The 16,748-nt window shown below is 39.2% G+C and overlaps 2 protein-coding genes across 2 annotated transcripts; one reads left to right on the top strand and one right to left on the bottom strand.

The window, feature by feature from the left end:
- Window positions 1-2,317: 2,317 nt before the first annotated feature.
- On the top strand, window positions 2,318-8,626 carry bcl2l16 (BCL2 like 16). Its single transcript, XM_048211078.1, has 3 exons — window positions 2,318-2,524; window positions 5,895-6,492; window positions 8,175-8,626. Exons 2-3 carry the CDS (start codon window positions 6,025-6,027, stop codon window positions 8,304-8,306), a joined length of 600 nt encoding a protein of 199 aa, XP_048067035.1. The 5' UTR covers window positions 2,318-2,524; window positions 5,895-6,024; the 3' UTR covers window positions 8,307-8,626.
- An 895-nt stretch (window positions 8,627-9,521) lies between these two features.
- Window positions 9,522-12,524, bottom strand: tubb2b (tubulin, beta 2b). The gene is made up of 4 exons (XM_048211077.1): window positions 12,369-12,524; window positions 11,007-11,115; window positions 10,808-10,918; window positions 9,522-10,727 (listed from the first exon to the last, which is right to left on the bottom strand). The coding sequence occupies exons 1-4, from the start codon at window positions 12,423-12,425 to the stop codon at window positions 9,667-9,669; spliced, it is 1,338 nt and encodes a 445-aa protein (XP_048067034.1). The 5' UTR covers window positions 12,426-12,524; the 3' UTR covers window positions 9,522-9,666.
- Between the last annotated feature and the right edge of the window lie 4,224 nt (window positions 12,525-16,748).

Below are 16,748 nucleotides of genomic sequence, written 5' to 3'. Positions count from 1 at the left end.
TCGAGAAAAAAGTCGAGATAAAATAATAAACTAAGAAAAAAAGTTAAATTAACGACTTTTTTTCTCATAATTTAATGACTTTATTCTCAACATATTAACTTTTTTCTCGAAATTTAACAACTTTAATCTCGAGATGGTTTTATTTTTTTATTATTGCTTTGGCCTATCCTCTTCCGTAGATAGCTGCTAATGCTGGATATTTTGATGAATCAAACGTTTTTTCTATGTATAAACTGTTTATGTAATAAAATATGTTTTCATAGTTTGTGTTGTCCCTTACCAAAGCAAAATTTTCACAAATTAAAAATGATTCATGCCAATATTGTCCAAAACCCCACTTTTCTAGGGCGTTTCCAAACTTGTAGATAGGCAGTGTAGATATAAATATTTGTTATATATTGTTATATAAAAAAAAATTACAAACAAATTACAATAAAATACAACAGAGATTAAACTTGTTTTTTCACATTTGAATATACTGACAAATATTTAATTAGGCTACTGTCCCTTTAAGACCGAATCCATGGATGTAATATACTGTCACATTTCCTGTCTTCACCCACCGGTTACGTCCACTTAACCGACTGTATTTACATGAGATACTCCACACGATGGACATTTTGAAAAACGATGTGTGCATTTGACCATTCAGGCGCGAGGAGAACTGATAGCGCGAAAGAGAGAGAGAGAGAGAGAGAGAGAGAGAGAGAGAGAGAGCCTTCTGGTCTGTGTCATTCAGCGTGATTCCGCCTATCTCGCCTTCACTAATCGATAACGAATTGTGATTGAATGGTAACTTTGTTCTATGACGAACTGATCGGGCTGTTCTTGTGTGACAGAACTCCATCACCCAGTTGAAAGATGAAATACGGGACAAAACATTATTTTTTTCTTAATAAGTCGGGACACTAAAAATAGAGCTGAAATACGGGACTGTCTCGGGAAAAACAGGACGTGGTCACCCTAATAAAAATAAAATTAGATAAAAACAAAATGTCTTTAACTTTTTGGCCTCTGGTCTTTTGCGGAAGAACATTGTTTTGTTTGTGATTTTGCTCTGCGTGACTGTGCGGATGAATATGACACTTCACAATAGATAATAATTACAATGAACTCTGTTAGAGAACTACATATGACAATCTGTTCAATAAAATACCTTACTCGCCTGTTTAGTAATAAAATAACACCTCTGCATCGCTTTTACAACAGCAGGAGACTCCTAGGCGGATCCGCATTCAAGTCGCCAAACCCGCGTGACTGTCACATTCGTTTTGGCGCCGCACAGAGGATCAGCTCCGCCTCCGGGCGGCGCCGTAAATTCTACTGTCAATCAGCGGATCCTGAGCGGACCCATGTCGGATCCGCGGACGCGCACGCGCCTTTACTGTAACGGTTGTATCATTTTGCGGGTCCCAAACGGACCCGCCGCGGAGGTAAGGTTTTAATCGCGGATGCGGAGCGGACGCAGCGCAGATCCGCCTTCATTGCGGATCCGTCACTGCGCGCAAGTGGACGCCGATACGGGTCCGTTCGCGGATACGTTCCGGAAGCCTCGATACCTCCGTGGCCGATCCGCCACGGAGTCCTTTTGCGGTGTACGGTATTCTACCTCAGTTCCCGCCATTTCCGACCAGCCAAGCCAGTGTTGATTCTGGTTTTATTACGCTCTCGGCCGCATTCTCTTTTTCTCCAGCAGATTCTCCTCTTTTCGGCGTTTGTTTAAAATGGCTGATTCCCCAGATTGAACATTTAGCGTCTCCACTTCAACCTTTCTCGCTTGTTGCGAAACTAACCTCTGCCACTCCCGGACCAGACCCGACATCAGCCAGAGCAACTTTACTCTATTTACGGATATGACGAGGGTGACGTATGTACGCGAAAACCATCACAACAGGTCTAAAATATAAACATAAGACAAAAACGGGTTTTGAAAGAAGGGTTGATAATGTATTGACCTATTATTTACATTTTCTTAATTTTGAACAAAAAAGTTACATTTTTAACAGCATTTATTTTTATATATAGGCCTAACTGTATATAATATTTAAATTTAAAAAGTTTAGTCTAGTCTTTAAGCTGTTTTTTTTTTTTTTTTTTCTAATGTTGGAGACTCCTGGTTGTTTGTAATGAAAACAGGTTTTAAGAAGAGTTTCCAAATTAAAAGCCATAAAACCCCTTTAAATATATTGTTCAATTTCAATGCAAAGTAGCCTGATATTACTCTGGAGCTTTAAGTTATAGACAAACACACCGTGCGGGCACTGAATGTGGGTTATGTTCCTGCATGTTGAGTATTTATAGCTGTACCCATGCAGGACAGTGTCATGTCCCAGAGGACTGAGCATGCTTTTCTGTATCTGTTACAGACAAGGGAACTAAATATAGTCCGAGTCGGACAACAGCATGCAAATCTCACAGACCTCGACTCACTCTAGAGAATCTCCAGTTGTACATTGTCCTTGGGTCAGCTGTTAACTAATCCTAATTGTTTGGTTATGGCATGATTCACATCTGCGCAAGAAGGGTGAGTCACTGGGCCTTCACTGCAGTGTGTGTGAATTTGATATGTCCTTTCATTAATGATCGTATCAATAACGCAACAATCTGGACATAAATGAAGGGCTTCTGCTGATGATCGGATAATTTTTTAAGTCTAGTTTACAATACAAATGTCAAGTTCTTAGAAATGTACTTTTTGTATTCATATTGGGTTTGAAAACGTTTATACCATTTTCAAGAAAAGAACTTTAATGATGGAAAAGTAAAAAAGTAAAAAAGTATTGATATTTTTTTTTACACCAACAATGAATGTACATCTCATTAGTTTGAAATATAATTTTCAATGTGGAAAGTATTTTTTTTTTTTTTAAATATCATTAATAACTCGTAATTATCATTAAGTTTTTGGGGAGTAGCACCATTTAATTTTACGCCACCAATGTACAACTGAAACTAACATTGTCATATAAAGGTCAGATTTGCTGATGTTTTAAGAGAATTATTGACCTTTATAAACAGTCATGTTGTGCAGTCATGGTCTGCATGGGACTTTCTGTGATATCATTCCCTGTTTTATTTTTTGCATGTTGGTCACACCACAAGCAGTTTCGTAAACAACAACTAAGAAATAATATTAAAAGCCAATAACGTCAAACTACTTGATAATATTCAAGAATTTAATTTTAAAAATATCAAAATGTATTTTAATACAGATTTAAATGGACATCATAGAAGATGTGTACTAGGAGTGTGACGAGACACAAGATTAAGTTCACGAGAATGAGATGAGATTTTTACACACTATTTTTAAGAAATCCTCAGTGATCAAAAAATAGTCTGCAGGTGCATTTGAAATGTTTTAACTAATCATCTTGTAATGAATGTCATTTCAATTCTACTTTCTGAGGATGAATTATCATCAATACTCAAGCACTGTAAAAGGTTTTGCCACAAACTCAACTGACTGGCTTCTCTCTTGTATGATTTCAGTCTCTTCAGACCTTACTGTACATGATTTATGGGCTTCTACAACTTTTGACCTCCTAACTGAACTCCTTTCCACAAATTGATCATAGCAATAAAAACAGTATTCAATATTCAAAGTGCAAATAGAGACCAAATTTTTCTCCAAGCATGAAACAGAGCTGAGAGATATAACTATAACATCACATCCCAGCCTAAGATAGCTTTTATACAGGGAGATATTTGCATGCATCAGGGAGCCGCTTTCAAAATGCGGGGTATTATTGAATGCACGCTCACGTTTTACTTTCACTTTCCGATGTCGTGATCTCGCATACTCTGTGAACAGGGAGCGGCTGTGCTGAGCGCACATTGTACAAGATAAGACATTTGTCAGATGCTTAGGCTCTGTTATGCAATGAATCCTCCGCCATGGTCTTGTCAGTCGTCTCGACACGTGATCAGTGAACTCTGATTCCTGCTGCACTACGTACGATTCTGCTGCTCATGTTGGATGAGCTGGATGGGATTGAAATGACCATTATCCAACTGAATTAAATGGTTTTTATTTCTATAAAAAGCAAAATGACAGTGGAGGCTTAATGTAAATGTAGCGGTGGCATATTCTGTTCCAATTTCACCCTCATACTCAGTTTACATGTACACTTGTCATTCTGATTGGAAGATTCGGTTTACACGAGACGTTATCTAATCCGATATGGTGTTAACTTGCGCTTTCAATCTGAATTACTCTGTGACATGCGCACATTAGCCTATGTCCTGTTTTCCGCCTTTTATTCCTGTCAACATGGAGTTCCATTATTTCTTATGCATGCTATTTTTATGCAAAGTGTTGCTCTTAATAAAGCAACAGCGTGAATTTGTAGCATATTACTGCTGTAAGTATGAGGAAAAGACGGGCGCAGGAAGCTGACCTTTTCAGTGGCTGTGCATCTCTAAGGAGCATCGTGTGGATGAAGGTCCATAGTAATGACGACCCCTGACCTCCTGACGTGATGAAGTAGATGCAAAGTAATCGGTTTAAAGGGTTAGTTCACCCAAAAATGAAAATAATGTCATTTATTACTCACCCTCATGCCGTTCCACACCCGTAAGACCTTCATTCATCTTCAGAACACAAATTAAGATATTTTTGTTGAAATCTGATGGCTCAGTGAGGCCTGCATAGCCAGCAATGACATTTCCTCTCTCAAGATCCATTAATGTACTAAAAACATATTTAAATTGGTTCATGTGAGTACAGTGGTTCAATATTAATATTATAAAGCGATGAGAATATTTTTGGACCAAAAAAAAAACGACTTGTATATAAAATAATGACTTATATAGTGATGACCGATTTCAAAACACTGCTTCATGAAGCTTCGGAGCGTTATGAATCTCTTGTGTCGAATCATGATTCGGATCACGTGTCAAACCGCCAAACTGCTGAAATCACGTGACTTTGGCACTCCGAACAGCTGATTCGACACACTGATTCATTATGCTCCGAAGCTTCCTGAAGCAGTGTTTTGAAATTGGCCGTCACTATATAAGTCGTTATTTCGTTTTTTTTGGCACACAAAAAATATTCTCATCGCTTTATAATATTAATATTGAACCACTGTACTCACATGATCTGATTTATATGTGTTTTAGTACATTAATGGATCTTGAGAGAGGAAATGTCATTGCTGGCTATGCAGGCCTCACTGAGCCATCGGATTTCATCAAAAATATCTTAATTTGTGTTCTGAAGATAAATGAAGGTGTGGAATGGCATGAGGGTGAGTAATAAATGACAGAGTTTTCATTTTTGGGTGAACTAACTCTTTAACATGTTTACATGGCAGAGTTTTCCCACCCCTCTCAAACCGATTACAATTTCATTCGGTTTGGGCATTTTTATTCTGATTGAGGTGTTTATATGGAGTATTTTCATTCAGATTGGACTTTTAAACCGATTACAATGCACCATCTAAATGCACCTAGTCATGGCAACATTGCACGAGACTACTGTACTCAAGTCACTGCCTGCAATGTAAATTGTAATAAATTAATACATAGGACAAAAAAAGAGTGTTACGTCATTGACGCAGAGACATAAGGAAAGTGTTTCTCAACCAGGGGCCAGTTGGCGCCCAATAAGTTTGCCAAACTGAACAGCCAATCAGAGTGATCTTTCTCACCCACGGCACCAACGTTGATTCAACATGCTGAATTGAGCAAAGTCCCGCTGACATGAGCCCGATTACAGCTGATATGTGGAAAACACAGCAAAAACTACCCCGAACAGACATGATTTGGTGTGTCCCGGCCCTTAGACTGGAAGGCCTGAATATTGTCTTGGCTCTTGGAGTCTAAAAGGTTGAGAACCACTGATATAAGGTTTATGTGAAGCATCTGATCTTGCATTTTCTTTTATTCCCAAGGAACTGGATTATCAGAACAGGCAGTTTATGTAGATGATCAATGGAAAGTGACCTTTACGTCTAACATGAGTGGGTGCTAAAGAAAGACACCGTGACATCGACATTGTAGCTTTAGCTGCCTATTGTTGCGATGGGACTGTCGGATAATGCTGTGATCGGCCGAGGCCTGAACAGTCCTGACCCGCTGGTACGTGAGGCCTATTTGATGGCGTACGACTATATCAACTATGTGACGGCCAAACCTGGCGTCCCGTTGGGTGCAGCACCATCCCATGCCACGGCCGCCCTGCGTCACGCTGGAGATGAGCTGCTCGCTCGCTTCCCAATCTTCTTCCGCCGCTGGCCGCGTGTTTTCCAGGACGTGACGGACCGAACGGCCTGCTCGACCCTGGTTTCCATCCTGGACGAGCACTTTGCACCCACACGACGTAGAGAGCTGGCCTGGAGCGCCGTGCTGTCCGTGTTTGTCCTAGCTGGTCAGCTGGCACTGCACTGCCAGGAAAGGGGCATGTCTGCTACCCTGCCCCAGATTCAGGAGTGCGTGGGTAGCTACGTAGAGAGGGTCATCTGCCCGGAGATCAGGGACAGAGGAGGATGGGTAAGTGTCAAGGGTCAAAAGATGTTTTGTTTTTTCCCCTTTGGTTATGATGATTCATTAATGTCAGCAGATGCTTGTTTCACTGAGGCAGGTGTTTCAAAAATACTAGGTAAGTGAAATGTGGAAGATGCTGTGGAGAAAGATCCGCTCTCCTGCAGAATTGGAACGACACATTTAAATATTTTGGAAATTAGTTTGTGCTATTAGTTTAACGCACTGTAACAAACAGATTTCTCATGCTTACCTTCATGGGACATATTTTATTATCATACCTATTCTATTTATCATCACTCTCATGTATTGAGCATGTGAAAAATTCTTTATTAGAAAAGATTTAGTGCTGCAGTTAACTGCACTGGAAAAACCTTATTTTTAAGGTAACACTGGGCGCGTCCTTTTTTACCTGAATGTTGTCATGAGAAATTGGGTCCTCCCTCGAAATCAGGTCTCCACAAACTGTCAGTTAATGATTATCCTAAGTATATACAAATTATATTAATTTAAAATGCACGTAGCTTACTATAAAATGTGTAAAGAAACAAATTAGTGCATAGTTAAACCAATTGAACGTAATTTCTTACACTTAATAAACTGTAAATTAATAAATAATAATAATAATAATAATAATAATAATAGGCTATTAAGTGAATAATTGAACATCATTAATTTATTTTATTTATATCTGAAATATTCAGACATTTACCACTTAATTTAACACATAATATATTAAAGGGTTAGTTCACCCAAAAAATGAAAATTCTGTCATTTATTACTCACCCTCATGTCGTTCCACACCCGTAAGACCTTCATTCATCTTCAGAACACAAATTAAGATATTTTTGATGAAATCCGATGGCTCAGTGAGGCCTGCATAGCCAGCAATGACATTTCCTCTCTCAAGATCCATTAATGTACTAAAAACATTTAAATCAGTTCATGTGAGTACAGTGGTTAAATATTAATGTTATAAAGTGACGAGAATATTTTTGGTGTGCCAGAAAAACAAAATAACGACTTATGTAGTGATGGCCGATTTCAAAACACTGCTTCAGGAAGATTTGGAGCATAATGAATGAGCGTATCGAATCATGATTCGGATCGCCAAAGTCACGTGATTTCAGCAGTTTGGCAGGTTTGACATGCGATCCAAATCATGATTCGATACACTGATTCATTATGCTCCGATGCTTCATGAACCAGTATTTTGAAATCGGCCATCACTAAATAAGACGTTATTTTGTTTTTTTTGGTGCACCAAAGATATTCTCGTGGCTTTATAATATTAATATTGAACCACTGTACTCACATGAACTGATTTAAATATGTTTTTAGTACATTAATGGATCTTGAGAGAGGAAATGTCATTGCTGGCTATGCAGGCCTCACTGAGCCATCGGATTCATCAAAAATATCTCAATTTGTGTTCTGAAGATGAACAAAGGTCTTATGGGTGTGGAACGGCATGAGGGTGAGTAATAAATGACAGAATTTTCATTTTTGGGTGAACTAACCATTTAAGCCCATCTCTGAGTTTACTGCAGTTACTCTTTAGCCATAGCAACTAATGAATCGGAAGTCTCGCACATTCACAGGAAATAGCTTACTTCCGCGGTGCAAAATAAGGTGGATACTTATTTATTTTAAGTTGTTATTACATATCTGACTTTGTGTTTTGTTCTCAGTCAGGTTTTGTCAGTCGTTTTGGCCAGAAGCAGAATCTTGAAGACCAGGTGATGCGGGTGTGCTGCTGGTCTCTGCTCTTGCTGTGTTTTGGGATCTTTTCCTACTTTGTATGGACGAGAAGGAAAACTTAGACAACAGCGCCATCTGCTGAGTAAATGTAATAAGGACACTCATGAGTCGCTTGGTTGTGTAAGATTACTAATATTACTGGTTTTGAAACTATAAACCCAAATTGTTATATAAATTGTGAAGAATAAACCTTCCTTTGTTCATAATTACAATTATTTTTTTGCTGCACATGACTGAAATGTTTCTCATTATGTCCCTTTGATATTAAAGGGTTTGTTCGCTCTAAAATGAAAATTGTTTACCATCATTCTTCACAATATCTTTTGTTTTGCAGAATAAAGTCGCTTGTAGAGGAGGATGAGTAAATGATACTTAATTGCCTGAAATTAGCATTGTAGACTAATAAATTGTGTGGCATTTTTATTTTGCTTTTTACACACACACAAAAAAAGTATTTTCAAAGCCACTATATGTTCGAACTCCAATAAAATGGCTTATAAACATCCACCATGGAGTTATGATACATAAAAAATATTAAAAAAAAATCTGGATTTAACATTTCAGGTATCTACAAAACTACCACATGCATTATTAGTTTTGGGTGAACGTGATTGCACCAAGTACAACATGTTCCTGGATCAACATCTTTGTTGATCCTGGATCAACATTCCAATCAACCAATCAGGTTTGACAACCTGGGTTAGCTGCTTCTACATCAGTGTTATTCAACTATCATTTCCCTCTGATTTTAGGGATAAGTTATGGGTAGGGTTAGGTTTAGGGGTTGGGAAAAAATTGGGACTAAATTTTCAGATAGGAATGTTCCAAGATCAACAAAATATGGCAAAATCAATGACCATTAGTTTTGATTACATTAACAGTAATATCATAAACTAATGGATATCAATTCTGTATTCATAGGTTTTTAATATTTAGTATCCCCCCCCCCCCCCCACTTATTAAAATGTTTAGTATTCGTTTTATATAGAAATGAACATCAAGATTGATGTAAAACACTTTATTTCATGTTAGTAGCTACTGTTGATGTTCTTCTAATCATGTGTGGGAAAGTTATGACTGGAAGATTATCAAACCTGTGACTGGTAACGTAAATATACTTTGGCACGATATGGTGTTAACTCGACCAGTGATGTCTGGAGGCAATCCCAACAGGTTTGACAAGGATCTGTCGGTGTACGTGACCCGTGAAGAATGAGGATGGGTTCAGATTATGTTCATTCACAAGTGCAAAGTAATTAAATAAAGAAGACAACGTATTAACAGAAGAAAAAGCCTTTTAATGACATCTGTACAAACAAGAGGCAAGAACAGAACAAGAAAATTGAACTTTGGAACATTTTTTTTATCTTGTACAGGAGCAAAATGATACAGCCTGAAAAACGACACTTATATTAGAGAGATTTAAGCCAGCTCTTCCTCTCCCTCCTCCTCAAACTCGCCCTCCTCCTCTGCGGTGGCGTCCTGGTACTGCTGGTACTCAGACACCAGGTCGTTCATGTTGCTCTCGGCCTCAGTGAACTCCATCTCATCCATACCTTCTCCTGTGTACCAGTGGAGGAAAGCTTTGCGCCTGAACATGGCTGTGAACTGCTCGGAAATGCGCTTGAAGAGCTCCTGGATGGCCGTGCTGTTGCCGATGAAGGTGGCTGCCATTTTGAGCCCACGGGGCGGGATGTCGCAGACGGCGGTTTTGACGTTGTTGGGGATCCATTCCACAAAGTAGCTGCTGTTCTTGTTCTGAACGTTGAGCATCTGCTCGTCCACCTCCTTCATGGACATGCGGCCGCGGAAGATGGCGGCGACTGTGAGGTAGCGTCCATGACGTGGGTCGCACGCGGCCATCATGTTCTTGGCGTCGAACATCTGCTGCGTGAGCTCCGGCACGGTTAGGGAGCGGTACTGCTGGCTCCCCCTGCTGGTGAGAGGTGCGAAGCCAGGCATGAAGAAGTGGAGACGAGGGAAGGGCACCATGTTGACTGCCAACTTGCGCAGATCTGCATTGAGCTGGCCGGGGAACCTGAGGCAGGTGGTGACGCCGCTCATGGTGGCGGAGACGAGATGGTTGAGGTCACCGTATGAGGGTGTGGTGAGTTTGAGTGTGCGGAAGCAGATGTCGTACAGTGCTTCGTTGTCGATGCAGTAGGTCTCGTCTGTGTTTTCGACCAGCTGGTGGACAGACAGCGTGGCGTTGTAGGGCTCCACCACGGTGTCAGACACCTTGGGCGAGGGCACCACGCTGAAGGTGTTCATGATGCGGTCGGGATACTCCTCACGGATCTTGCTGATGAGGAGGGTGCCCATGCCGGAGCCAGTGCCTCCACCCAGAGAGTGGGTGAGCTGGAAGCCCTGAAGGCAGTCGCAGCTCTCGGCTTCTTTACGAACAACGTCCAGGACGGAGTCAACCAGCTCCGCTCCTTCAGTGTAGTGGCCTTTAGCCCAATTGTTTCCAGCACCACTCTGACCTGTCAAAGTAGTTAAAATATTTAAAACATGCTCATCTTGAACAAATATGGCATTTCATCCAATTAATAACAAAACCCACCAAAGACAAAGTTGTCTGGCCTGAAGACCTGACCGAAGGGTCCGGACCTCACGGAGTCCATGGTTCCAGGCTCCAAATCCACCAACACAGCACGGGGCACATATTTGCCTCCTAAAACATGATAAAACAATATGGTTTAATATATTAAAGATAAAAATGTTTACCATAACGTGTTGGTTGTATTGATATGTAGACATACCTGATGCCTCATTGTAATAGACATTGATCCTGTCCAGCTGGAGGTCGCTGTCACCATGATATGTGCCGGTGGGATCAATACCATGTTCATCACTGATAACCTCCCAGAACTGTAGGATATAATAAATAATAAGTGACTTGAGTAGATTGAGCTTAGTTCACCCTAAAATGAAAATTCTGCCATTGTTTACTCACCCTCGAGTCGTTCTAAACCTGCATGAAGTTCCTTCTTCTGTTGAACATAAAGGAAGATAATTTGAAGAATATGCGTAACCTTTGACTTCCATAGTATAGAAAACAAATACTATGAAAGTCGATGTGGACCAAAAACTGTATGGTTACATTCTTCAAAATATCTTGTTTTCAGCACAAGAAAGAAAATCATACAGGTTTGAGGGTCAATAGACAAAATTTTCATTTTTGGGGAAACTATCCTTGCTACAGGCAACAATTAACAACGTTATCGGTAATTAATGTCAGATTTAAAATCAACAATGTATCTATTCATATTGTGCACTGAAATATTTCTTTAAAACTATGTTTTTCAAATATTCACCGAGTGGGCTTTACAAAATGCGCCAATTGTTCACAAACTCCCACGCAAATTCCGCATTAACATGCATTTAGGCCTCATAAGTTGAATACAAAATCGTTGGCACATCTACTGCGCTTTTACACATAATAACTTTGATTAAAATTTGTTTCAGCGTCGCAAACAATTGAACGTCTTTGAATTTCTCCCGCGCAAATCTCGCGCGCGCGGCACGCGCACCGGTTGGCTGACATCCATTTCCGGCGCGTTCATACCCTAATCGATTTAATGGGGCCTACATTTCGGAAATAATGAAATATATATTTGAGTTAAAAGGTCGATTCTATTATATTTTAGTTTTTTAATATTTAGTGCGATTATTTCGTTAAAAAAAATCTGGGCTGTGGCTGTTTTTAGACTGCGCGTAAACGTTCACTTCCTTTTGTCGCACTGCAGTGAATCTCACAAAGGGAAGCTCCAGACAGACGCCGGTGAGGACGAACAGTTGGCAAAATATCAAAAATATCTCTCTTTTTTGGGCAACTACTCAATTTAATCGTCTTTAAAAAATCTTCCAAGCGTTTCACAATGTAACAAAATAAAACTCGAACGAGGAAGCACATGGATGACCTAGATTTCATTCAAACGAGATCAGAATTTCCGCTTTATGCGGCTCGTATTTGACTTTACAGCACATAAGAGAAAATAATAACGATCAGATTGACTAATTAGTTTAGATTTCTATACATATTCTATAAATACTAATACTAAATATTTACCCAAAAACAGCAAATTTCGATTAAAAAAAAAACAAAACAAAAAAAAACAGACCTTGGCTCCAATCTGGTTACCGCATTGTCCGGCTTGAAGATGCACGATTTCCCTCATTTTCACTTTTGAGTGATAAGATTTCAGAAGGTGGTTAACCTTTTTCTTTCTTCAACTGGTTGGGACTGGAGACTTCCCCCATATAAATAGACTCCTCAGCCCCCCCGCCCCGGACACAAGGTTAGTATGTATCAGCACACCATTAGCTGTAGTTCTAAAGCCCGCCCACAAACGTCATTCTGTCCAATCACAGAAGAGCACGAGAATGCTGATTGGCCCTCAACCACTGTCAATCAAATTTGATGTGAACGTATGATTTTCTACGGCAGCACATTTTGTAAAAAAAAAAAAAAAAAAAAAGGAAGAAAAGAAAATACTTGAAATACCACAGAAGCAAAGCTCTGTAATGAAGCTGTAAATGTTCGAAAACACTTCTTTATTTATGTCTCTGAAACGTTGTGTGTGCCAAGGCTTAGTATAATAACAGGAAGTAAAATTTCTATTTACAGGCAAAAAAAAAGCATAAATATCATAACATAAATAGAAAAATGTATAGAATATTTAATAAACACAGAATATCTCAGTACCCATAAGTGTTAAATCAAAATATTATACATTTGTCCTGCGTTTACTACATAGAGCGCTTGTTTCATTATTGAGTGCTACTGTGAAGCAAGTGCAAAGAGCCAGAGGTAATGCAGCATATGATGTTTATTAATGGTTTGGCAACATGAAGCCCAGTCAGGCTTCTCAAATCAAAAAGAAGAAAAGTTAAAGGTCTTTTGTGCTTTCGTGTATGTGGAAATGAAGAAGTGTATTAATAGAGATTCATGTTTCTGGTTTGGCTGCAGTTGTATTATTAAAGCTAATCTGACTGTAGGAGAGGGAATGCAGGGTAATGTAATCTGCCTTGGCGCAGTTGCTGTGACTTAAACCTGGAGAATGAGGGTTTGCCCCATGCAGTCGTCCTGCTGTATCATGGGCAAAGTCCTCAGGGGTTTTCAGAGGGCTGGCCAGATAAGACTGCAGATACGGTTACAGAAGCAGATGGTTCACTGATGCGTTTGTGATTCAGATCATTTGAAGTGAGGCTACTTATGCACTCCTATTGTTTCTCGATTAAAATAGGTTCATTACAGTGAATACTTACAGATTACTTAGGTGAGTCATGGCAGTTTCTTGAGGTTTTTCAGTATTAATGAGTTCAGCCTTCCAGTTAAGGTATGCTTGCAATTTTGCCAAAACTGATTCCCCCTCATGCCGTTCCAAGCCCATATGTCTTTCTTCTTATGTTGAACACATTTGAAATGCTTTTTGCACCCTGACAAGAGAAGTATAAAGAATGAGGAATATAATATTTAGTAAGTATGCAGTGAGAAATATGATGTGCCAGTTTCCCAGGGAAGGTGTGAGTAAAAGAGGGTGGAGTGGGTCAGGGTTATGAAAGTGAGATCTTTTGAAACATATTTGAAAAATAGATATATTTTCATTTTTTATGATGCGTGTCATGTTTGTGAGATCTAATATATTAGACTAGTGTTCATTTTTACTGTTCATTTTACCGTACCTTTTACCAAATTCCCTTTAAAGTCAACATAACATGCATGTTCTTAAAGTCTAGTCGTCATGAAAGTAAAATTCACCATATCTGTTTTGTTAAAGCATGTTACAGATCATACTGTAAAGGGGTAGTTCACCCTAAAATGAAAAACAAAGTCATCAATTACTCACCCTGGTGTTGTTTTAATGCCGTACGCCCTTCTTTCTTTTTCAGACCACAAAAGGACAATTAAAAAATGTCCCGCTCGCGCTCGTTCATATAATAGCAGTGAATAGTGACCGGCGTCAAGCTTTTTAAAAAAGATGCAAAAGTATCTCAGAATGATCCCATGTAACATGTGAGATATATTTCAAGTGTTCTGGGGGTTTATGATAGGGTTTAGTGAAAAACAAATTAAATTTAATGTGTTATTTAAGGAAAATCCTGATCTTGACCACTGGTCTTCTGTGCTCGACTGTGTGTTCACGAGACTCTATTAGTGCCGCAGTTCACTCTGACTGTGAGAAATCAAGACTAATAAAAACGTGAAATGAAGTTTCTATATATATACAAATATGCAATATCTGTTGTGTTCATTGCAACAAGAAGTTATTGTGTTCACATCCGTCAGCTGTCATTCTGGAGATATTCATCTGTGATGAAAGTACACAGATAGGGATGGCATGGGATTTATTCTGTGATACTTTTGCATCTTTTTTAAAAAGCTTGATGCTGGTCACTTCACTGTCATTATATGGATGAGAGCGAACGGGACTTCTTTTTAAAAAATTTCTCCATTTGTGGTCCCGAAAAAGAAAGAAGGGTATACGGCATTAGAACAATACCAGGGTGAGTAAATGATAACTTAGTTTTCATTTTAGGGTGAACTAACCCTTTAAACCCACCCCACCACAATTGAATACAAGCTCACATTCATTTTTCAGTGCAATTCAATCAACAACCGATGCAGAGCATCAAATCCCTGCCCTGTATTTTTTTCATTATTAATAACCCATTACACTTGGATAAAAGTTCCACTTCACCACGACTTTAATCAAAATGTGAAAATTTACTTTCCTTCTCTATTATTGTCACCTAGGCTATTCAGTAATGTTTACCGATATCCAGATCGCTACAATCCAATCGACCCTTCGCCGGTAGTTTGATTGACAGGCGATCTAACCAATCATAATGCCAAATCCGCCGTTATGTCCGACAAAGCAATCAGGGGAGTTAAGCCCTGGGTATACTTTGTTTTTTATAGGTACACTAGTGTACGTGCACAGTCAAACGCACAGCCTTGCAAAGTGTACTTCACTTGACTCATACATGTAAACAGGCGTTTGACGCATGCGCAGTTTTGAGAAATCTCTCACCACGAGTTACAACCCATGTAAACATCTTTGTATTCTTTCATGCTAGAGTTGAACAAATGAGGGTACTTTCTAACCTCTTCACACAATCTCTCCTCTATGTAGGCCTCCATCGTCGCTGTAGCTTGCATGTGTTCCGGTCTTTTCTGTTTGTGCAGTTTTTTCTTTGACTATCTTTTGAGTCGACGCCCCCGGGGCACGGCTGCCACCTTGTGGATAAACTAATTACTGCAAAAGAAATTAAATGTGCATGTGCAATCTGCACGTACAAGTATGCACGGTTACAAAAATGCGCTGGTGTGCGTACAATACGCGCATAATCTTCTGATGATGAAATTCACATCACACACAATGTACGCTGACCTTCGCGTACGTGTAAAAAGTGAACTGTTCTCTGGGCTTTAGTAGCTAGATTAACATCGGTGGACTTGAACTTGAAAAATGGTGTGTACTGACGTCTTTCTGCGGTTGAAACAACAGAAACTATTGGTTCATGAGCCGTTTGAACTGAGTCGCTCTGTCACGACACATTAAAGAGCCACAAAACTGTATTTATTGCTTATATTTCTTTAAAAATTACTTCTTCGTTTCAGATCAAAAGTAACCTGCGTTGTCAGTATCCTCTTTGCCTTTCACTGTATGAGAACATGATGTGTGTGTGTGAGCGGCATAGCTTGTCGGACATAGCAACAGTAACTAAAGGGGGCGGGTCTTTGCGAACAGTCAATTACAATCCAATGAATTCACCATGGATAAAATCATTTTCTGCACTTTTTTTTTTTAAATCTTGTTTCACTTGGAAATATGTGACATTAAAGAAGTAAAATGGGTTGCAAACAGGGATTCACACTGACTTTCACTCAGCAGCCATCTTAGTGTTACAGAAAATAACATCAGATACATTATAAAGACAATTTGGCCCACCCTGTCTACCCGTCTCTCTTCACGCCTCGCTAATAGTCCCACACATCAAAATATGTGTACGTCATTACAGCACAACAAAAGATTATTAAAACATAATGATTTATATTTAAGGTACATCTAATTTGACATTATTAGAAGCAGTCATGAAAGTTCACTTAAGTGGCCTTTTATTTCATTAAAATGATCTGTATAAAGATTTGAAGTACACTAAAAGTAGTACAATTAAACTCAATTCTTTTTCACAATAGGATGAATGCTGTTAATGAGGAAGTCACAGGCTCGTGTCTTTTCTTCTTTCACCACTTCTTCTTTGATCCAGCTGTCGCAAAAGTTTTTTTTTTTTTTTGCCTGCTAAATGAATTATTTATGCCACAGGGGAGCCAAACCTGCACATTTATGTTATTACACTGTTTTGTTTGTACATTTTAATTGATTCTGGATAACAGCAGCCATGAGGACATTGTATTTTGTTACAGTTTGGTTTTATTGAATTGTCTGCAGTGTCCTTGTCTTCTGTTGGTTGAGCGTCTGGTCAGAGATGCCCTG

This window comes from Megalobrama amblycephala, linkage group LG12 (assembly GCF_018812025.1).
Source record: "Megalobrama amblycephala isolate DHTTF-2021 linkage group LG12, ASM1881202v1, whole genome shotgun sequence".
Lineage (NCBI taxonomy): Eukaryota > Metazoa > Chordata > Actinopteri > Cypriniformes > Xenocyprididae > Megalobrama > Megalobrama amblycephala.
This window is presented reverse-complemented; position numbering and strand designations above follow the sequence as displayed.